General features: G+C 42.5%; 1 protein-coding gene across 1 annotated transcript in view; it reads right to left on the bottom strand.

Moving 5' to 3' along the window:
- The window catches only part of crtc3 (CREB regulated transcription coactivator 3), a 54,998-nt gene that overhangs the window by 11,685 nt on the left and 20,214 nt on the right, over positions 1–23,099 (bottom strand). Inside the window, exons 4-10 of the mRNA XM_074659139.1 lie at positions 23,009–23,070; positions 14,688–14,750; positions 10,551–10,654; positions 3,488–3,538; positions 3,309–3,394; positions 2,245–2,294; positions 1,167–1,387 (exon numbers count right to left, since the gene is read on the bottom strand). Of these exons, the coding sequence (XP_074515240.1) occupies positions 1,167–1,387; positions 2,245–2,294; positions 3,309–3,394; positions 3,488–3,538; positions 10,551–10,654; positions 14,688–14,750; positions 23,009–23,070 (637 nt within the window). The remainder of the gene's footprint in view (positions 1–1,166; positions 1,388–2,244; positions 2,295–3,308; positions 3,395–3,487; positions 3,539–10,550; positions 10,655–14,687; positions 14,751–23,008; positions 23,071–23,099) is intronic.

The raw sequence follows: 23,099 nt of genomic DNA, 5'->3' as shown, positions 1-23,099 counted from the left end.
ACAGACATTCCTCAAACAAAACATGCTTTTTATTAATTTCCAGTATGCCAAAAAAAGAGGCAAAGAAACAACGCCAAATTTGGATAAAATGTTGGACGGAGAGATGAAAGCAACAACTCTGCAAAGAGGGCTGGAGGAGAGAGAACTTCATATGAGCATCAGGTTTGACTGCACTGAAACCTGATGAACTCACAGCACAGGAAGCAGCTTTCCTTTTAAAGTGGCAACAAACAACTTTTCAACTTCCCCACTAGTGTTTCCAAGCGGTATTATTTTTGCCGCCGCTGTCGCAAAGACAACAGGATCGCTTTCCATTTTCCTTGTACCCAGTGGCAGAATATTGCATAGTGAAAGCGAAGCTTATAGGGAACCAATCTAAACTCAGACGGTGTCATTATTCTGTATAACAGGCAGCAACCTCTGGTGAGGCCAATGCTGAAGTGCCTTAAACCTGCATTCTTTCTAACAGCCAGCAGGGGGCGACTCCTCTGGTTGTACAGAAGTCTGATTGTATAGAAGTCTATGAGAAAATGATCCTACTTCTCACTTGATTTATTACCTCAGTAAACATTGTAAACATGAGTTTATGGTCTCAATCTCTAGTTTCAAGTCTTCTTCAATGCAGCATGTTGTTCATTTAGTAAATTATGGTCCCATTTAGAGTCAAATAGACCATAAAGCAGGAGATGCAGCTCAAACTGCATTGTGTCGCAAGCATCTCTTCCACCAGGACACGACATTTGGTGTAGCTCTATTACCATCTGGGTGGAAACAGCAGGGCTTCTACATGCTGTGCAGTGCCAGTAACAGGTTGAGATAAGGAAAAGGAAAAAAAAAAAAAAAAGTATGGAAATTTGCCATAAAGTATTCAGCGTTTGGTTTTACTTAGCTCCACCCTCGTGTCAATTCTGGTTCCAAAAAAACAACATGGCAATGGCCAAAATGCCGAACTCGAGGCTTCAATACGGCAGTCCACAAACCAATAGGTGACGTCACGGTGACTATGTAGACACGGTGGTCTATGTTCTGTAGTCATTACATTGTGCAATCAACATTTCCTTCATAATGATAAGTTAAAGCAAAAACAAAATGTCTATTGCCACTTTAATCTTTGCTTTTCTTCCTGTGAATATTAAAAAACAAACACAAAGCTGTGCTCCACCCACCCTGCGAGTTGCCGATGCCGAGGTGCATCATGGCGGCCGGCAGGTTCCCGGTGCTGCTGCCCCCGCTGAGGTTGGGGTACCCTCCGTTGTCCTCGGGGTCCAGCGGGGTGGAGAGCGGCGAGGCAAAGTGCAGGTTGCTGAGGTCGGGCAGGGAGCCGCCGGTATTTAACATACCCTGGTAGTGGGACAGGCCGGGGTTCTGCTCCGGAGACGGGAATATACTGCAGCGAACGCACATAGAAAACAACACTGATGCTCACTTTTGAATTCATGTAAATATTGTGCATAATTAACATGTAGGGTCATTAAATGTGCTGCCATTGCCATTTTACAGATTGACAAAGACGTTTTCTTTGACTCCCATCCACTTGTTCGAGCCTCTTCTTTTTTTTCCACCCACTCTCCATTTCCTCCATTATTTCTCTAATTTCCATGGCTGCTCATATGCTGCTAATGCAGCAACAGTGACTCATTGTTGTCTGTCCCCACACACACACACACACACACACACACACACACACACACACACACAGCACAGAACAATGGACAAATGCTTGCCTCCACAAACACACAAATAGTGTCTGTCAGAAAAAGAGAGACAGCATGAAATAAAAAAGAGGCCCAGGCAGCTTGGTGCTGGCTGCTTTGGTCTTTCTTATTTATCTTACAGAGAATCTTAAATCTCTTTAGAAGACTGTTCTGTTTCCTGTATGATAATATGAACTCTAAATTATGCCTGACCATCTACTGGCAACGTGGTACAGGATGAGCTAATGAGTTGCTCCATCCGTTCCCTTCTAAATCACGCTATGACACCAGAGGTGTTTTTCAGAGGGAAAACAATGCCTGTGGAATCTGATTGTAATAACCGTGTTCCTCTTATTTCAAAAGGGTTCGAGGTGTAAAGAGGAACACAGACATCCTGTTTGACGAGGTGGGAATGTGAAGCATTTCATATCTGTTGACCAGCTACAGCAGCTACTGCACTTTAACAATGCGTTTTGTGTAACATCACACTAATGATGATCTGGGCACAGCAGGATAAAAAGAAAAAAAGTTAAAATAAACGTTGACTTACTTGATTCCAGGCACTTCACATGATTTAGGCCTTGATGCCAGAGACTGGACCTGAAACAGAAACAACATAATTAGAACCAGATAACAACACTCCCAACACTGAATATTAATCTTCAGAATATGATTTCCAGGTTGATAGACTACTGTAAGTTGTTATTCAGCCTTCCGGCACAAAAACGTATTATGGCATTTGGACGGATTTAATTACTAAAAATCATCAAACAATTTTTTTTTTTAAATTTGAACACCATCACCGTTCGATCAGTTAAAGTTAGAATACCTTTATAGGAGTATCCCATAAGACATGTACCTTTTTTTTAAGCAATTTGAAATTGTTTATTTTAATTTATTTGTTTGCATTTCAGAGAAATGTTTTCTTTAAAACCCAGAATGTAATATGAAACTTAAATGCACTAAATGGGTAAAGGTAGAGGAAAAAGTTGGACCAGTGTCGGGCTGCAGCTATCAATTGTTTAAGTAATTGAGTATTATACAGATTATTACATCAATTAATCGAGTAATCGGATAAGAAATACAGTTGTTTTGTTATTAAACAAATGGACACTTTCTCTGGCCAAAATGTAGCGTAACTTTGGAGCGTTGTTTAACTTCCTTCGCAACAAGCTAGTATGGCATGGTTGGTACCGATGGATTCATTAGGTTTTCTAGTTTCATATGATGCCAGTATCTTCACTCTAGCTTTAAAACGTCTTTAAATCTGAGCCTACAACCTCCGAAAGATCAATTGCGATAATGTATTACAGAAATTAGCGCCGTTCTGTCCCAACGTCTTTGGCGGAGATGGCCTCGTCTGACTCATAAACTAGGGGTGCACCGATACCGATACCAGTATCGGGTACCGGGTACCGGGTACCGGGTCTGATACTGTGCTCATGTACTCGTACTCGCAAAACGCTTACAAATTGTGGCGCCAAAAGGTGCAGTGAAAAATCTTTGGTGCACCTAAATGAAAAAGTTAGGCGCACCAGTGCAACCAATGCAAAAAGTTAGCTTGGAGTCCTGCACACATTGATGTAGGAAGTACTAAACGAGCAGCAGCCTCACCTTCTTGGCCTCCCACAGCTGCTTGGGAAGAGGCTTACTGACACCTATTAGGTTCTCCTCGTTGGTCAGGCTGGGAAAGGAGAAGACTGCAGAGAAGAAAGTGCACTTGAATGAAACACGTGTTTACAGACAAACTTATGTAGATTATTCCTCGATTACTGGAGGAATGTGCAACTCACCATTTCCGGAGCCGTCCACCTCCGTCTCATTTACACTGGCTGCATTCCAGCCTCCACGAGAAACAAACAAACAAACAAAGGAGGGAGGGGGAGGGATGATCGATGGAGACATGAAGATGGGGGACATTAGAAGATATTAAGCAGCTGTTTGGCACAATAATCAGTCGCTCTGACAGGAATACACGCTGCAATTACCGTGTAGTAATAAACACAACAGCTGGGCATCATGTTAACAGTCAGAGAGATGATGAGAGCAGGGAGAGAGAGGCTGGCTGGGGGAATCATAGACTGATGAGGAGTGAAGAGAGGGCCATTGTTTTTGTCGTGCCACAAAGAGCCTCTTTCTCTTCCTCCTCACTGGTGAGCTGACGCCAGAAACACATGCCTTTGTCTTTCCCTCCTTTTAACTTGTGTCTATTCCGTGTCTCTAAACACTCTGGTGTTTCGCCACATCACTTCCAGAGCACTCTGTTACTTATTAGGAAAATATTCTCTGTTTCTCTTGATGTCTCCTCATCACTCAGACTCCAAACTCAGCTCCTCTTTTAAATTTTGAACCGCTGCCTACCCATTCCTTCTCTGAGGCCGAGAGGCAGCTTTTCTGGTGATGGAGCAGATGGGACAATGAGGCGATACAACAGTCTGGCATCATTACATTTCCCCTCTTCAAAGGTGTCAACTCGTCGTTGCTCGCAGAGGCGCTACTGGGACGGAAACAGGGACGACTGGGATGGAAAACGTCTGGCTCGTGTCGCTCGGATCGCTTACACTGTGCGATGCACTCAGTATGGGTGTTGTAAATACTCAGGATTAAGAGAAAAAGTCGCTGTCTATTCCTAGAGCGGCGCAGTAATCAGATGCCTTTCAGCTGCAGAGGTAACGTTAGGTTTCTAGTGACTGATGCCAGGCCTGGACTGGGACAAAATAAAAACAAACTGTACTGGCATTTTGGCCCAGACCGGTCCACCACCCATCTTCGCACTCCCCCATGTATACCAACCGTGCCACTCCCTAAAAACACAAAAGCCGTGTAATGAGTTAAGAGGAAATCAAAGAAGATTTAGCTAGGAAACATAATAAATACCTTCAAAAATAGGTGTTGCAAAATTGTCTACTCCACTGTGATGAACAGGGCTTTCCACAAGGATGTGGAGTAGTACGTTGCTTTTTCACCGCATAATATTCATGTTCAAAAACAACAGTTCAAAAAAATATATTGATGTGTGAAAAAAACAAAACAACAAACACCCCCCGGTGTGTACAGGCCTTTAAACTGGAATATTTAATGGTTTTCTTAAGTCTAATTTTAAAACGCCACCGAGGTCTCTGAGAACTTGTGATGGATCAAGACAATAATCTGTAGATTACATTAACCAGCTTTTTTGACAGCAAAAGCCTAATTGTGGTTCCTCTGGCACATTCTAATGCCTCTATTCCATCATATACACTGATTGCACATTTTAATGAGTTTGCCTGCCTGATTGTAAACATGAAGTGATTCTAAAGCAGAAGTAAGCTTCGTTTTAGCCCACACAGTCTGTAAATATTTAAAACTACGCCTATTTCTGACTGATCAGTACTTTTATAATTAAAGGCACAGTTGGCAAAGATTTTATAAAAAATGTTTTTGTTATATTAGTTGAAATTCTCACTATATCCCAACAGCAATCAATAAATCAAATGCTTTGACAAAAAATAAGACACAATGTGGTATCTGTGGCTGTCGCAGGACTGTTATAAACCCATTTAATCATTTCATTCAGCCCGAATGTAATGATTGGACGGGCTACAAGCCTACCTACATGTCTACCTGCGTGCACTCTGCCTGTGCACTTATTATGCGTCACCAGAGTCTTCCACAAGCTGCAAACTTGTCAGATGTGAATACTAACAATAGCCAAGTTCATTGTTTCTGTTCATAATGATGATTTTGGGGGAGTGGCTTGAACGTACAGACTGTCAGTGTTGCTGACTTGGTGACTTTCTCTCAAGATTTAGCGACTTTTGGAGCTAGTGCTGCTACTTTCATTGGAAAAGAGTTGGCAACACTAGACTCTGTTTTTGGGTTGGATAATTTAAAAAAAATATAGTGTACTCTTGTTAGTTTCTCAAGATGGCCCACCCTACATTTAAGAATCATTAGACCTTAATTATTATTTATCTACTGACACCTTCACTGTAAGGTTTATCAAGACATGTCACAATTATAATTTATGTAAATGAAGATAATTCATTAAAAAGGTACTATATGTAACATTTTACATGTATTAATCACTTCATATTGCCAATGTGTGAACGGATTGTAACGTAACTTAAAAACCTTCCTCGACTTTCTCGGTTGCCTAGCAACAGCCTGTGGACTCATTTCCATGTAAAGGACTCGGGGACTGTTTTGCCGAGAAAATCCCAAAGAACGTTAGCTGATGAAGTAATTTGCAAACTAACTACAAGCTAGTTAGTATCATGGAGCCAATGGTCCAAATAAAATATAGGAACATTACAGAACAATATGTAATGGATAACTCCCGACGAGGGGTCCGTTATCAATTAATTATTGGACGATGAGGTGGGGTGTCAGGAAGCTGACTGCAGTTCACTTAACGGCCGCAGGTGTCATTAATAACAAGGATTCTCTGAAAGTTACATAGAGTACCTTTAAGCCCATAAACGTCTGTGTAGCGGATATGGAAAATGCAGCGCTTTCAGTTTTAATGCTTACTGCGCAATCACCGGTGTTTTCCGCAGTAACGAGGATGTCTCCTGTCTGTGCAGTCAATACAATTCTCAGTGTGTTTTGTCATCACTTATTTTTGCTGATATTTTAACACTTATTTTAAGATGACTCTCCGCTCTCTACTCAACAGGATACAACCTCTCAGCTGAGCGCTCACACATTCATATAGAGAGCATGTGGGGGCGGGATGATACAGACAGATAAGCACATTCATCTCTCATCATCACCAGCCGAGTGTCAATTTAGAAAAAACAATGAGCCGATCTATCGGTTTTATGGGACAAAAAAACAAAAGGACAATTGTTGATGCTGCTCCTTTTCCATTGACAACATTTGGCAGAAAAGAGATGACACCAGAAAGAAGACTGTAGCTGAACTCGTCCGCTCTAAGTGTTTCCACCCCGGCAGTGTGACTCATAGCTGTAATTCCTGGTTAGATGCTTCTTTAATCAGCCGGGGCTTAACACCACTCGAAACCCGCTGAAACCTTTAGAGGTGTCAACGAGGCCCTGGGGGCTTTGCAGCTCTCTGCGCTCCTGCGATGGCAGCTAGTGAGGCGACGAGGCCGCGCTGCTCGTTGCCCAACATGAACCAGTTTTGGTGTCATAGTTAGAGGAACGGATACGCAGCCTGTACGGCTATGTGTAGTATGTGCTGCTGGTGGACTTTAACACAGCAAGCTATGCCAGAGGACCGTACTGTATGTGATCCAGTTCACCTCTGGTGAAATATAATCATCTCCCAACATAAACAGTTTAACTAGACTGGCTTGGTTCTGGTGCTGGCAGCTCTGCACTGAAGGAGGCTCGGTACATTAGTCACACATAGTGTTAAGGCCCTGACACACCAAGCCGTCGAACAGTTTGGCGCCGTCGGTGAGTGTCTGTTGGCCTGTTTTTTTGCAGTGTGTCCCACACCGTCGGCTCTAGTCTGCCCATGTTGGAGTTTTTTTCGGCCAATTTAACTTGTCTTCTAAGACAAAGGCGACGCAACAGTCGGCCTTCATCACTGCTAGTTCTTTGATGTTGGTTTGGTGTGTCTGGGCCTTTACTCTAGCTTTAGTCGACGACAACTCAAAATGTTTTAGTCCAGTTTTAAATCGACAAAAAGTCAAAATGTTTCTTACTCATCAGATTATATTGAACATTTCATTCAAGCCAGTTATTTTAGTCAAACTTTCACATAAGATTTTATCTTATCATTTTCTGATGAAAACCACAGGTTGTACGATTAACCAGCTTTGCTGCTCAGAGTCGGGTGCGGTTCAGTCGCACCCAGGGGTCCGTTATGAGAGACCATCCGAACTAACCAACATACAAAAATATGTGTTAATCAACCACCCGACCCGACCGCAAATCGCCAACTGACTGACTGAGGCCTGAGACAAGAAGGACAGAGACGGACTGAGCGTCGCCACCGCAGCGCACGGTAATATGACGAAAATATGGAGAGATTTTGGTAAAGTTTTTATGTTTTTAAACTACATTTTAGTCTCTTCTGTTTTTGTCAACAATATTACATGTTTAATATCGTCACCGTTAGTGTTAAATGGCGTCGGTGCCGTCTCATCTGGGAAAAAGGGTAGTTTTTCTAAATGAAATAATAACACAGCCGGGGACGTTACGGTTACGTGGCATGTGCTGCAACCATTCAGCTATCAAGGCGCTCCAAATCTACATTTAATTAATCCTACATTTAATTAATTGATCAACAGATCAAGCTATTTTTCAAGCAAAAATTCACTGGATCCAGCTGCTTAAACGGGAATATTTAAAGGTTTTTTTGTTAGTTTTGTGTGATAGAGGACAGGGGTATAACGAACATGGAGTAATGATAAACATCAGCTATTTTTGTAAACCACACGCACGCACGCACGCACGCACGCACGCACGCACGCACGCACGCACGCACGCACGCACGCACGCACGCAAAACATTTCCAAGTGGGTCTAAGGTGAGCCATTTAAAGCACAACAGACAGCGTGGTGAAATCCAAAACATCTACACCGGAGTGATTCTGTTTGTATGTGAAACTCACACTTGGCTCAGATCTGAAGGCAATATCCTGTTTAAAGTTGTTGGCTAAACACAGTGAGGAGTACTCTGCTGCAGGAGCACTTCTCTCATCCACTCCACACTTCATCAGCAGCGCTGAGATCAGACCAACGTGACAAACACCGTCAGAAACACACTGGACGCTCAGATGGAAACAGCAACAAGAAGAAGAATGAACTCTTTGACTTAGGAGTAAAATCTTTTTTTTCCTTCTTTGGACCAAATACAATTCAACTACAAAAGGTATAAACAGAACATCTAAAACCAACAAAGGCCTGACGGGGGATTTGTGTAACTGAGCTTTTAATCTGGCTTACGAGGCTGAAAAGCAGCTGGCTGGATGGACTGTGTTCTCTGTTAATAAATGACCAGCAGAACAGAAACACAAACATCATAAACTAGCATGATTACTACGACATGGAGGCAGTACGGGAGCAGAGCTGCCTGCATGCTGCATGTGACTGTGTAGTTTAAAAACATGCAGACTGTGCTGCGATGACACAAAGCTGCTCTTCTTCTACAAAGTATGAAGCACTGGGTGAGTGTTGAGGTGATGTCTCAACACACATAGAGCATCTTAATTAGACTCTCTAGGCTGTTTCCTGCATTCGTTAGTAGATCCTGTCAACTCTGCTCCACATCATCATTCACACTCACTCCATGAAACAACACAGGTTTATTAAATCAGGTCAGCAGCACATGCTGCACTTCACTTCAAATAAAGCCCCAAACAGAAATTAATATATTCATTTTAGGGGCTGTCAACGATTAAAATATTTAATTGCGATTAATCGCATGATATTCCATAGTTAATTATAAATAATCTCAAATTAATCGCACATTTTTTATCTGTTCAAAATGGACCTCAAAGGAAGATTTGTCAAGTATTTAATACTCTTATCAACATGGGAGTGGGCTGCTTTATGCAAATGTAAGTATACATTTATAATATAAATATGTGGAAACAAGATTAGAAGTTCCACACAGAAACGTTTTGCTACACGACTTTAGCAACATGTGCGGAGGTTAGCACAAAAAGCCGATTGGCAAGCAAGTCAGTCACACTGTGGCGAGCGCGAATGAAACGCCGGTTGCAGTCAGCTACAACGGAGAGAGAGTTGTGTATAAGACGAGGACGGCGCGTTGGAGTTGCTCCACCGTTGTAGGAGATGTGAATGCTAACACATATTCAACGGCATCACCCAGATGTACCAAACCGGCACCCAACTCCTCATCCCTGCTGCTTTCCAAGCAGCGTTTAGAAGCAACAGGGATAAACGATAAAACACTTACTGAAGCAGTTGGCATATAACCAACGTGGAACTACAGTAACTGTAACTCTCCTCCCAATGCACAAGCTTTCTTTTTTATTGTTATATTTATTTTGTATCGTCAGTTTCATAGCACGAGAGATGCTTTTCAGTTTTATAATCTATTGTTGCCTTTTGAGAAAGTGTTTGTTCATGTTCCTACAGTGTAATGGCCCAGACACACCAACCGTCTTTGACACTTTCACTACTCTGTTCAAAATAAATGAAAAGAAACGTATCCTTGTGCATTTGGGTTTGTTTCTCTCCGCTGTACCAAACTTACACCGAACCATGCCTTCTAAACCGGGATATGAACCGAACCGTGACTTCTGAGTACCGTTACACCCTCTCTCTACTCTTTCTCCAGGCTTCTGAGAGCTTGTTGAGATGGAGGTCTGATGATGCAAGATTAGTAGATTAGCCATTGAGAGTGATTATATAAGGGATAATGTACAGCGAGCCAGACATTGTTGTGAAAGAATCCCCGACAGGGCGATGCTGCTGGTCTCTCATCGCACTGAAGGGGTTTCTTTCACAACAAAGACCGTTAGCTGTACATTATCCCGCTTATTACACGGCTACTTACTGAAGAAATCAATATTTTGACACAAAAATGGTCTTTCAGAGTCCGACATCAGAGCTGCGCCCATAGCAACGGTCTGTTATAAAGAAATTACAGACCACAGAACGCCGTAATTGACCAATCAGAATCGAGTATTCGGTTCTCTGTTCCCATCACTAGCGTTTCCCCTGCCTGCTAAAGTGGCGGATGGCCTGATGATTTTACCCGCCACTGCCGACAATTTACCCACATTTGGCAGGTGGCGGGTGCTAATTTCAGACCCTGGACACATTAAAACAAGAACATCTCTTGCAAGACATGGATGGAAGCAGACACACACATAAAGAAAGTGTTATCTTTGAAGCGGAGGATCTTGTGTACTGGTTGTGTGTGTTACTCTCACCATTGCGCTGGGGGGCACACCGACCCATCTGCTGGTTCATGCCAAAGGGGTCCTGAGGGTTTGGGTTCATAGCGCTTGTATGGAGAGCCGAGTCTGAGTTGGTTCTGTGTAGGACGAAGAGGAGGAGGAGGAGGAAGAGGAAAATTATGCAAAGCGTTCCAGCACCTTGGACAGAGGCAGAGGATTTCTCAGGGCTGTAACGTCAGTGAGTCATTCTGCTTCCTGCTCTGCCTCCACACAAGCTGCATCCATTTACAGGCTCACACTGACCTTACGCATAAACATCCTCACAGCACTGGACTAAATATTTATCAGGCTCAGACGAAAACACATTTAGGCTCAGTGATGAAATAATGATAATACGCTTGTTATCTCTAATTATACTGATACAGGGAGATACAGGGAAACGGACAGCTCTGCAATATTTATAAAACTTCTCACCATGAAATGTATAGATTGCAATTTCATTCAATATTAAATAAATGATAATAAATAAATAAATACATTCATAAATAATACATTAATAAATTAATTAATATCACATAAATAAATAAATGCATTATAAATAATACATAAATAAATAAATAAATAAATAAATAAGGGTATGAAATAAATCCTGAAATAAATAAATGAGGCAATAAATATATTAAGAAATAAATATAAATACACATTTATTTATTTCAAGGGACTTTTATTTCATAATTTCACATTTATTTATTTCAGTCCACTGAAATATATATTTATACATTTATTTCCTCATTTATTTATTTCAGGGGATTTTTATTTCTAATGCCACATTGATTTAATTTCAGTCCCCTGAAATTTATATTCATTTTTATATTTATTTACTCAATTATTTATTTCAGTCCCCTGAAATTTATATTTATTTATTGCCACATTTATTTATTTCAGTCCACTGAAATATATATTTATACATTTATTTCCTCATTTATTTATTTCAGGGGACTTTTATTTCTAATGCCACATTGATTTATATATTTCAGTCCCCTGAAATTTATATTTATTTATATATTTTTTACTCATTAATTTATTTCAGGAGACTTTTATTTCTAATGCCACATTTATTTATTTATTTATTTCAGTCCCCTGAAATTTATATTTATTTATTGCCCCATTTATTAATTTCAGGGGAATTTTATTTCTCTTGCCACATTTATTTATTTCAGTCCCCTGAATTTATATTATTATTTAATATTTATTGTCTCAATTATTTATTTCAGAATTTATTTCATAGCCATATTTATTTATTTAACATTGAATGAAATGGCATTCCATAGAAATGAAGATCAACTCCCTTGAATAAAGTCCGTCAAAATGTTTTATCAGGATTAAATTTCAATTGGCAGCTATAAAAGTTAGTGTAAATCATGGTTGTATAATATATTTCTAATATGAGCTGTAAATTTACCCAAGTTTGCCTTTCACTTGTACACACACACAAATTCATGGGCCAACCCACACGAACGCTGCCAGCTTCCTCTAGTGCTCTCTATTGAGCCTCAATGGCGTCTTTCATGACTCATTCCTACTTTCATTCCTGGTCGTTGAAGCAAATTATAGTAATCACACTTAAGTTTGATCCATCCAAATTTGATGCCTTTAGAGCTGCCATCTTTGGTTTTATTTAATTATGGCAAACAGCGTAGAGAGAAAAAAAATCACTCCAATAGTGACTCGAGATCAGACTTTAAAGAGAGTTTAAAATACATTTTTGTTTGGTTGTCTGAGCAGATATAAAGATAACTGATGTATGACACGTAAACAGGAAATATGTAAATTAACATGTACATTAAGATCATCAGAGTGATCTCCAGCCACATTGTCTAAACAGCTTACATGTTTTTAAAAATTGTAATTTAAATTCAAAACATGGTAAGTAACACAGTATCTGAGGAAAATTCAATATTCCAATGATGGAAAACTCATTGTATATGATGGAATAAATTTGCCATATTTTACATTAAAAAGCAAGGTCACAAATAAGGTCGCCATTTCAATACACTGAAGCAACCATTAATATATACACTACGTACACATTTATAATATGAGTTTTTACAGCCTAAATCAGTCATCTTTAAAGAATACAGATGTTTCGAGAAATGTATTCATTTGCTGTCTTAAACTGAGTTCTAAAGCCTAAATTATACTTTGTGCATCCTCGAGGGTCAACTGTGGTCTGCATGACGTCAATTTCATCATCAGAGGGTGTACACGTAGGTGCTGTGCGGACGCTCACATACGGGCAACTTATTGTGACCTGCCACTACGCTACGAGTGGTAGCGTAGCGATCTACTCCGCATGTGGGGAACGCGTCCTCCAAGTGGACAGTATAAACCATGGATGTATTAAGAGAACTGGATACAGCGTTGGAAGCTCCTATGAAAGTTGCTCAGTGGAGCATGAAGCCTAAATGGCTCGACTTCCGTCTGGAAAAGTACCCGGATCTTGGGCACATGGAACATGCGCAGTAGTGTCCGCTCAGGTCACATGACTCGGTCACGGGGTCACGGGGTCACGCCGTCATCACGGCTTGCGCTCCAGCCTCGGTCTGGGTCTCATTCACATGAACGGACAACTTTAAAAATATTTTTTTTAAAATAAGGGCTATTCAAGTGTTCGTACTGAGAAGTTGATTCACCACAAAAAAGATTATCCGCTGAGTTACAGACGTGTCTTTCCCAATGTAAGTCTATGGGGAAAAGTATTTTTGGGCACAATGGCATCACGTTACAGACACAGAAGTTGTAGTACCGCCTTTTGGCCACTACGAAATCGGGATCGACGACCGGCGCTCTTCCTGGGGGCTTGGTATAAACAGAACTACTACACTTCCGTGGTGTCTGCTGCTGTCTGTGTACGCATCTGTTCGGGAGTATAATCAAGGCTTAAAGGCTCGGACATACTTTCTGCTTTCGGGCTGCTGCAGACTTGTACCTTGGACCACTTGGACACACATGCGGTTCCATTCATACTACAATTGAGGGTCCACGTTGGTCTCGTGTTCCACGCATTTGCATTTCGCGATCCACACTCCATTCCAGTTGATGGCGGTAATGCACCATAACGTCTTTTGCCAAACAACTGCCATAAAAAAAAATCAAGATGAAGAAGAAGCATGCACATTAGTAAAGAAAATGGCGAATCCACGAGAGCAAGAACAGCTCCCTGTGTTTGTTGTTTTTGGCTGAACAACAATAAAAAAAGAAAAGAGAAAATAAAATGTGCGACTGCTTGACGAGAACAGGCTATAGGTGCATACGCCACCAACTGGACAGGAGTGTGGAACAAGAGATTAAATGGAGCATGAGCGCTCGGCGCAATTGCTATGCGTACAGTCTATCCGGTCACAAATTTTGGGCTGCAAGCGTACATCCACATAGGGGTCCGTGCAGGTCCAACCCTTGCAGACATGGGCGGGTGACGACATTTACGCCACGCGATGAAAGTGGACCCTCGTTGGTCTCAAACAAAACCCAGCTGACTCTTGGATGTACTGGCGCCTAGCAGCAGCATACAGTTTTATGCAAATCTGGGATAAACATGTCAAAGAGATAACTCAGTATTGAACCCAGAGGGGTAAAAAAAGACAGCAAAAAAGCACATTTCCCAAAATTTTGAAGTACTGGATTTAGCTTTGAAAACTTGAACTCACTCGATCAGTTTGAAAAACAAAACTTTACAAAGACAACACTTGGAGAAGGATGTAAAAAGGCTGAAAGTGAGAAAATGTGAATAAGGAGCCTTGATGTTAGAGTGCGAAGGAGCCGTGAGTCCTGAAGCTGGGTTAGTAAAAAAGGAACTATTGATTAATGTTTCAGGAGAAGAAAAAAAAAGTCATAATTCAACCATAACAGTCAGTAAGATGAGATTTGAGGCCTTCTATCTCAGCGCTTCAAAAGGAAGAAAGGAGAGGATTATTGAGATGTTACAAATCAGGCGGAGATTTACAAAGGATTGAAACCAGGACGCAATGTAGCCGAGAGATTGCAAAAGACAAAGAACAGAATTGTTGTCCTCTGTGTGAGCGAGGGATAAAGAGGTAAAGATAGGCTGAGGGAAAGAGAGAGAGAGAGAGAGAGAGAGAGAGAGAGAAAGAGCGAGGGGTCAAGGGTCACCTGTTGAGTTGTGATATTAATCTAAACCCAGGCCGTTTGTCCTCAGTCCATGGCTGTTGTTCCCTTCAAAGAGAGACAGAGGGAAAAAGATGACAGGAATTTACTGGATGAAAGTAGAGACCCCTGGCTGCTGCCTTCAAGTTTGTGAAGAGGAGAAAATATATTGGTTAAAAAAAAAGTATGATGAGTGTTGGCGCATGTGTGGAAGGAAGGAAGAACCCTGGAAAATACTCAGATACAGCACAATACCGTTGTACATTTGAGGGGAAAATGGAAAGATGGAATAAATTAAAAGCAGAGTGAAGACTCCAACGCCAGGTTTATAAACCTGCAGCTGAGGGTCGAACGTGGAGAGAAAGAGAAACACAACCAGCTCTCTGGGTAACGTCTGCCCAGAGAAACAAACGACACAAACACTTGATGTGAAGGGTCATCGTCAAAGCCTGAAACGATGGAGTGGGAAACAGCGACTAAGTGGATTTTTCTGAAGCGTTCAGCAAAAAGGGGTCTTGACTCTTTCTTAGGCTGAAAGTACACAGAAACAACCACTGCTGTCTGGTACAACTAGTCCTCTAAAAATACAACTGGTCCACAAAATAACTCAAATTCCTTTTAGTGCTACACCGCCTTTCTTTTCAACCAAGCCGGTGCTTTCTGTACGTTCTCGTTATGCTTGTTTACCAGAATATATCTGCAGCTTCTACATGGTGGCTTCATTTCTTTTGGTTATGATAACATTGTACTCAAAACAACTGCAGAGATCTGGGGACACAGTGACATCTCTAGAATGAAGACAGACGGGGGGGAAGAGGCTCCTTGTTAGACTCCTTGATCCGTGATCCGTGTTTCAAGACGGGTCGGGTGGGTTGCAGACATCGCCGCAGACCCCTGGCGCCTTTTACGTGGGCCGAGCCCCGCCCTGGGGGCACGACGCGGTTGGGGCGCACTGAGGACAGACCGCCCCGGTCGACAGTCCGCCCCAGATAAGGTCCCATGGGGTCCACTGGAAGGGGCGGAACGTCGCCTCTCTATTGGGAACTATTGAAAAAAAGACGCTGGCGATCAGAAAAAACTCTATGTGGACGCTCAGCCTACCGCTGCCTTTATTACAATATAGGGCAGCAATCAGACCACCTAGATGGAGGAAAAAAGCCCTCAGAGAATCATCACACTGCATCTCCGTTAAGATCTCTCCTCTGCAGGGCCTTTCTTCTACAGAGCCGTCTCCAGGGAGCTCGGTCTGAGATTTCATCCCGAGAGAGGCTGGTACGGGAATAGCAGGCCAAAGATGGGTGAATGGAAGAGGAGGAGGAGGGCGTGGGACTGGACCGAGGCTCTGACCCTGAAAACAGATGGTCTCCGAAGGGACGCATACTGAGCTGCACTCAGGTCTGGTGCCAGAGGACTCCAGGAACCAGTCCCATTTAAGAAACTGCCTTACCAGCGTACAGTAATATTCTTTGACGCGCCACATTTCCGAACAAGCACTATACTTTGAGTAAACTCTGGAGGACAGATGGTGGATATAAAAAAAGTCGTGGCTTGACACAGTACAGATGGACAAAGTTGGGAAATCACTACTTCTTTTCTTGAAGAAGAAAAAAAAGCCGCCTCACAAAATCCAGAGGGATGATAAAATCTGTTGGCTGGACTGCTGATCATGGCGCGGTTAAAGGCTATGTGAACTGCTCTGTTCCCCTGCATGCCTGCCGACCCCTTAGCACTGCTCTACTGCCTCTTAAGTTATGATCTGAGAGAGGCTGGGAAGCTTGGCATGAGTCATCTTAATACAAACACGCAGCAGTAAAAATACAATGTAATTGGTGCCTTTGCTTACTGCACATCTCTCTCTCTCTGCCCCCTTGTTCTCAGAGGTTTGCTCTCTGCCAGTCGTCAGCGCTGGAGAGGCTGGCTGGACAGCAGATAGCTGATCACTGTACTGTTGTGGTAATTAAAGCACTGAAACAGTTAAAAGAGCTCCGTGGCTCTTCTCCAGAGCTGACTGGCTGTAATGTAGTGCAGATGTGGTTGGCGTTGTAAACACTCCACCGCCCCACTCTCCCCCTGAGACGGACAAGCAGGGAATCTGCCTCTCACTACTGCAACAACACAACAAGAGCCTGAAGACCGTTTCCATGGATGGATGTTAAAGTCAAGATGAAACGGCATTTCAAGAGTATCTAGCTTCCGTATCGTGACATATTTCCAAGTGAAACGGGAAACGCAGGCGGTTGATTGGACACAATATACATGGAGCATATTGGCAGCCTTCATCTCGTGACAATGGCTGGTGGATAATGTGAAGTTACTGCTAACGTTATAACAACAGTGGAGCTGTCACAGATACCACTTTCCTCAAAGTGAATGAATTCGAGCCAGCGGGCCCGTAACCACGGTATTTAGGGAAGACAACAACGTTTGAGGTGGCGAACACCCAAAGTCACACCGATGTACTATAGTGTTGTTAGCTAGTTAACCAAAGAAAGATCTTAGCTGTCACGACCGCCTATAGCTACAAGTGCTGCTTAAAATTACAGATCGATTGACGGGTGGATGTCATGATATTATTGGTTGAAATTGGCTGGTACTAGCTTAAGTAAGCATGTGTCATATTGTGTCTTCCAGGAACAAAAAATTATTGGATTTTGATATAAAAATACAAAGAAAGTACTTTTATTTGGTATTTATTGTTAAATAGGTGCACAATATGACCGAGGATGTGATTTAAATGGGTTAAAAGGGCATTTTTCCACAAAAAAAAAATTCGAAAATTCTGCACCTTTTATGTGGATCCAAAATGTAGTCGATTGAAACAAATTCCTCAGTGCTGCTTTATTGACACAGAAAGCTGAGTTTGTAGCTGCAAAATCTGTAGTTCTGCCTGCATCCAGCGCCGTCAATTGACGTAACAGTGACGTAGTTGGAGGAGAGAAAGAACTACAGGCTGCTATTTAAGCTTGGATGTCTAGTCTTCTCTTCTGGGTAGACACGGGGCGCCGTGCTCTAGATGTTGCTCAAAAACAGAACTTCCTAAACCTGTTGTAAGGTCTATTATGTAAATAAAGTAACTTCCTTGTTCTCTTTGCTTGTACTGCAAACTGCAAAACATTGCATCCCAAAATATGAGTTCAGAGGATGTTATGGACAACAGGGCTCAGCTACAAGGATCGCCTGCTTGCCTAGGGCAAGTAAAATGCCATGTCGGGCTAGTAAATCCAGCAACTCCCATTGTTTTTTTCCGGAAGGTTGGGTGGTGTTAGAGGATGTGGGTGAAACTGCAGATGCATTTACTTAAATAAAGAATAAACAGCACAATTAACTTTTGTCTTTGTTGTAAAGGGGCAAGTAAAAATGTACTTCGGGCAAGTAGATTTCTGACCCACAAGTAAAAAAAACAGTAACGTTGAACCCTGGACGAGGATACATTTTACAGTGTTTTGGCTGACTCAGATATTAAGACGTATTTGTTCGAGTCCGAGTATACGGCTGAAGAAATGCAGCGAAGAGAGGCAGAGGCCGCATTAGCTGTACAAGAGGACATGACTGGCGGGGACTAATCAAAGGCATCAGAAGCTTGCACGCATGCAATGCATCCTGGTACATTTAGGCACTGCTGGCACGGCTCCACTGAGCAGGAGAAATCATCTTTCTCAGTCAATATAGCAGCACTGAGGAATTTACTGCTTCTATTGACTACATTTACCATCACCAGTAATTGAGACATCCATATAAAAGGTGGTCAGGAAAAAAAATGTTTCTCTCTTCTAAAAGGAGCGTAACAAAAGAGAGTTTACTTCAATGGAGACTTCCCGGCAGGCTATTGGAAGAAGAGCCTCCCTAATCTGGCTAGACTTCAGTCCAGACTCTGATTTCCCATTTGCCCTCTAACAGCGTGTGATGTCTCAGAGAGTCTACGAGTAAAAAACACAACACTGATTGTGCAAAAGCAAGCGTACGTGCTGTTCATTCATTTTACCCGCACACAGCTTACTACAGGACACTGTTGTGAAATATTTCTGTTGAAATGACATTAATCATGATCAAATTTGTGACATTGCAAGGTTTCAATGGAAATATGACCCTGTCAAGTGATGCAATTTTTATTCCAAGAAGTTGATAAAATGTTACATGACGAATCAGTGATTAGTGCAACTGAAAACTAGATATCTAAATTGTGGAGTTCGTGTAGACCACAGGGGTTCAAGCAGGACATCTGGGAATTATGTAACTATCGTACTACCAAAAGACTCGGTCAAAACCGAGCGTATATGTCTGGACCGTGTATGAATTTGTTACACAAATAGTCAGTGGTCAAGTCTGTAATGTTAAATCCAGCCGTATATGTATCTCTTTGACTCATACTCAAGCAGTGACGTACCCAGTTGTTGAACACACCTGATTGGTCCCTGGTTTTCTGCTTGCCGTTTCAAACAGGAAAGAACATGGCGGTCTGCTCGTAAACTTTCTGTTATTCCGTCTAAACGATCCACCAAAAATCTACTTCTGAAAACATTTTAAGCGAGAAATAGGCGATGATGCCGCTGCTGAATCTGGTTTCATTTTACAACTAGATCGCCCGGTTTGACAGCTTAGTCCAAGTTTCGTGAGTCGGACACGTCGCGCTGGACGGGCTCATTTGCATAACGGACTGTTCCCGCCTTTTTAATTTTGAAAGAGCATCGGCCAATGAGGAAACTCCAACACCCGGCCGACCAATCGTGTAACTTCATCACTGTCAGTGACTCATTGACAACCTTTTGCGTTTGTAGGTCTGGCCCTCTGTGGTCCAGCCAAATAGTTGATACAAACATTATGCTAAAATTGCTTGAGAATATGCACCGACATCCGAGAATAATGGTGCAGTCACTCATCGTCAGTCATCATGCCGTGTATTGCACGGCATGATTGTGTAATACCATTGTCCAATTCTTTAGGGGAAATCCTGGATCGTATTTCTATGTAACCTTTCACTTCAAATGTTTTACGATACTTTATACGATAGTACCGGTTGTTAGAAATGTGAGATTGTTGTTTTGTCCGTAAGCGCTTTCTGTTGTGATTTTCAGGAGACGATGTCTGCTGCATGCATCTTAAATTACACTTCAATTAAGACAAGTTGTATCCTACTTCTTCTTCTGTTGAGCATTAATCTCCACCTTCTGTATCCATTTCTACTTTCTCACATGCTGAGTGAAACCCAGAGTCTGTAAATCAACTATGAATCATACAAGTGTAATTCACTCATGACATCCTGCCAGATCCCCAAATTTCCGGAGGGGTTTACTGGACAGGTTTTTTTTTTGGTTTTTTTACATAGCAGGAGCACTGAGAGCTACTAGAAATCTACTTATCTTATCTTCTCACTTATCTGTCTTCTACTAGAAAGAAAAAGAAACGAGTAACAGAGAGCACCCAGCTAAGCATGCAAGAAAGCTAAGCATGCAAGAAAGATCAAATCAGAACGTTGTTTTAATAGTGAGCTGGTTACTAAACAATACATAACAGGGCCGTCAACGAATATTCTAAATTTGAATATATATTCAAATAGTAAAAAAACACAACAGATATTTGAATATGAAAATTGAATGTGAAAAAAAGCAGCACTACCGAGGCTGTCTACCCCGCACGTACTGAATGCACCGCATGACGCCAGTCGCACAACACCACTTTCATTAATTAAAAATGAAATGCAACATTAGGTCAAGCCGAACAAGGAATAATTCAACAATAACTGTAATGATGGAGAGAATTCTGCCGCAGGGAACGACACCGTGTCCTAATGCCGGGATCACACTACACGATATTTTTGTCTTTGATGATGGTCTCCATGTCAGATCTAACGATCACAGCACCATATCTCTTGCAGTGTCTTGGTCAGGTGACTGGCAAGACTACACGTATGACCACGACCAATCATGGCACGTCGTATTCCAAGATCATGCGCGAGTTCAAACGTCACGGGGAGGCGGTTGAAGCAACTGTCAATCATGGCGACAGAAGCGTTGTGTGTGATGAAGTGCTTCTGCTTTTTCTCGCCAACATTTGTCTATTTTGACTCTGTCATGGTACTCCCTCGACGAAACGTCAAATAGGCAGCGGTACAGTTGCCACAACTCAATGAATTTTTCGTCAGTTTCGTTGTCCCACCTGACAGCAGCAAACTTGGCATCCCTCCTCCTTTTCTCCACGTTTGTTAATTACCAAGTGACCTGACTGCGACTGCCCGCTGGAGAGAGCACCTGATTGGTCAACGCAAAGGAACACGTCGTTGGAGATGTCACACTAGGCGTGTCAAGATGAAAAATTCTGACAGGCTAGACTTTTCCTGGGGGTGTCTTAGGGCGTCCCAGACGTGGCGTCGGTTGTCGTGTACTATGACACACTACACAAGATAAGAGGATCGATTTTCGCACACGACACTCATTTATCGTTCCTGATCCCCTAGGACGGCCGTGTTGGGCTATAAATCGGGCTGAAATTGTGTAGTCTGAACCGGGCATAACAGCAAGGGCTACCTTACGTCCGGTAAAAAAAACACGTTATCAGCTGTGTGCAGAAAACACACGTTTTGATATTGTGATATTTACTGGAAATGACTTAGCCAACAGTTACGGATGATCTCCTGGGGATCCTGTGTGATTAATCACGATTAACTATTTTAATAGATTGACAGCCGTAGTTCAAACCTGTGTTTTTAGAATGAATATTCAAACATAATTTTTGGCCAATTTTGACAGCTAAAAAGCAATCCAAAACGCAATGAAACTAAAACTTGTGTAAAATTCTCTCATGGTAAGACAGGTGGTCATTCAGCAGCTCTCCAAGCTTTCAGGCTCTTGTCTGTTCGGACATCCAGTACTAAAGGGGAAACTTGTATATCTCTGCCTTTGACAGCGAAGTGGGCCAAAACCCACTGCTGAGGGGGAAGTTTATCCCTGTTACACACTGTGACTACAATCTGCTGCAGGTTGGCGCAGGAGGAGAAGCTTGGCCTGCAGAGACTTGACAGAGCTGATGCCAATCACATTTACAGGGAATAAAGTGAGAGATAAATGCTGCGCCGTCTCACAAGGTTACATGGGAAATATTATTTTCACGACTCCAAAAGCAGTGAGATTTTGATTGTAGCTGATAAATCACAAACAGGCGAGGACTGTTATGTCCACAGAGACCACGTATGGCGCACAATGGGAAATAATTTTGTCCTGAATTGCAGTGATCCATCACTTTACAGCATATAACAAACAGGCTTACGCTACAGAAAGAGGTTCACTTCATGAGTATGAATGAAGGGTCTACTAGCCAAGCCTTCATGTACCTCCACGACAGAAAATGTAATTATTTAATAAAAATGGCTGTCACAAGTTTCGATGACAGCATGCAGCGCCGCACAAATTAAACACGAGAGTCTGCATTCATTGCTTCGTGCCACATGGCTCTCCCAGAAAACACACCCACTCTGAGAAACACTGACGTCTGGTTGCTCCGCCGAGGACGTTTGTCAGCCAACCTGTTTTGTGCTGTCAACAATGACGAGAGGGCGTGGGCCTCCTTATTCACTTCTACAGTACAAGCTGTTACAGTACGCTCAACACGGAGCCTTGGCAAATGTCTGCGCCGTGGAAGAAGAAGACGAGGCACGGTGATTGGCAGCCAGCCAAGCTTGCATACAAAACCACAAGAGTGTGGAGACGGAGCGAGAGTGAAGGAGAGTGAGTGGGGGAGGAGCTTGGCTGAGCTTTTTATCACAGGGCCATAATTCACTCTCTTGTAAACACTGTCTACCAATACACCGCCTGCTCTACGTAGGCTCAACCAGAGCTGGAATAAAGGGATTTTGCAGCACACATCAAGGCCAACCAGAGTGGCGTTGTTTCCCAGCAGGCACTGATATTGGATTTCTGCTAAACTGGAAATTCTGTACCACGGGGCATTGGTGCTGCTGTGACAACATACAATCCCTAAACAGCAGGACGATCTGCTGTCGGGCATGACCTTTAAAGCAAAAGGCTATCTGTCAAACACCTTTAGGTAGACGCAGCCGTCCCACGGCTAACACAGCATTTGTGCACAAACAATGAAGGTCAACAGCTCCGCCCCGTCCACCCTGCTGCTCTGCTCGTCCACTGATTATATACATTTCTGATTTGATCGAGATGGCTGGTTCCTGGATGTAGAGAGACAACACTGGTAGGCTTTATACAGAGATACAGGAAACAGGGTGGTGAGAGGAAACAGTTCCTGTTGTTAAATTATCTAGTTAGAGGAAGAAGAGAAGACAACAAGCATTTAGTCAGCAGCTCAACAGATGTGTTACTCACCTTCTCCAGTTGTTGTCCAGAGGTGGGGACAGGTACACGGCTCCATACGGAGAGCTCTCTATGTAGGATTTAGTTAAGGAAGTTATTTGCA

Source organism: Sebastes fasciatus, chromosome 2, assembly GCF_043250625.1.
Source record: "Sebastes fasciatus isolate fSebFas1 chromosome 2, fSebFas1.pri, whole genome shotgun sequence".
In the NCBI taxonomy this organism is placed as follows: Eukaryota; Metazoa; Chordata; class Actinopteri; order Perciformes; family Sebastidae; genus Sebastes; species Sebastes fasciatus.
Note: the sequence above shows the minus strand (reverse complement) of the source record. Positions and strands in the feature narration are given on the sequence as shown.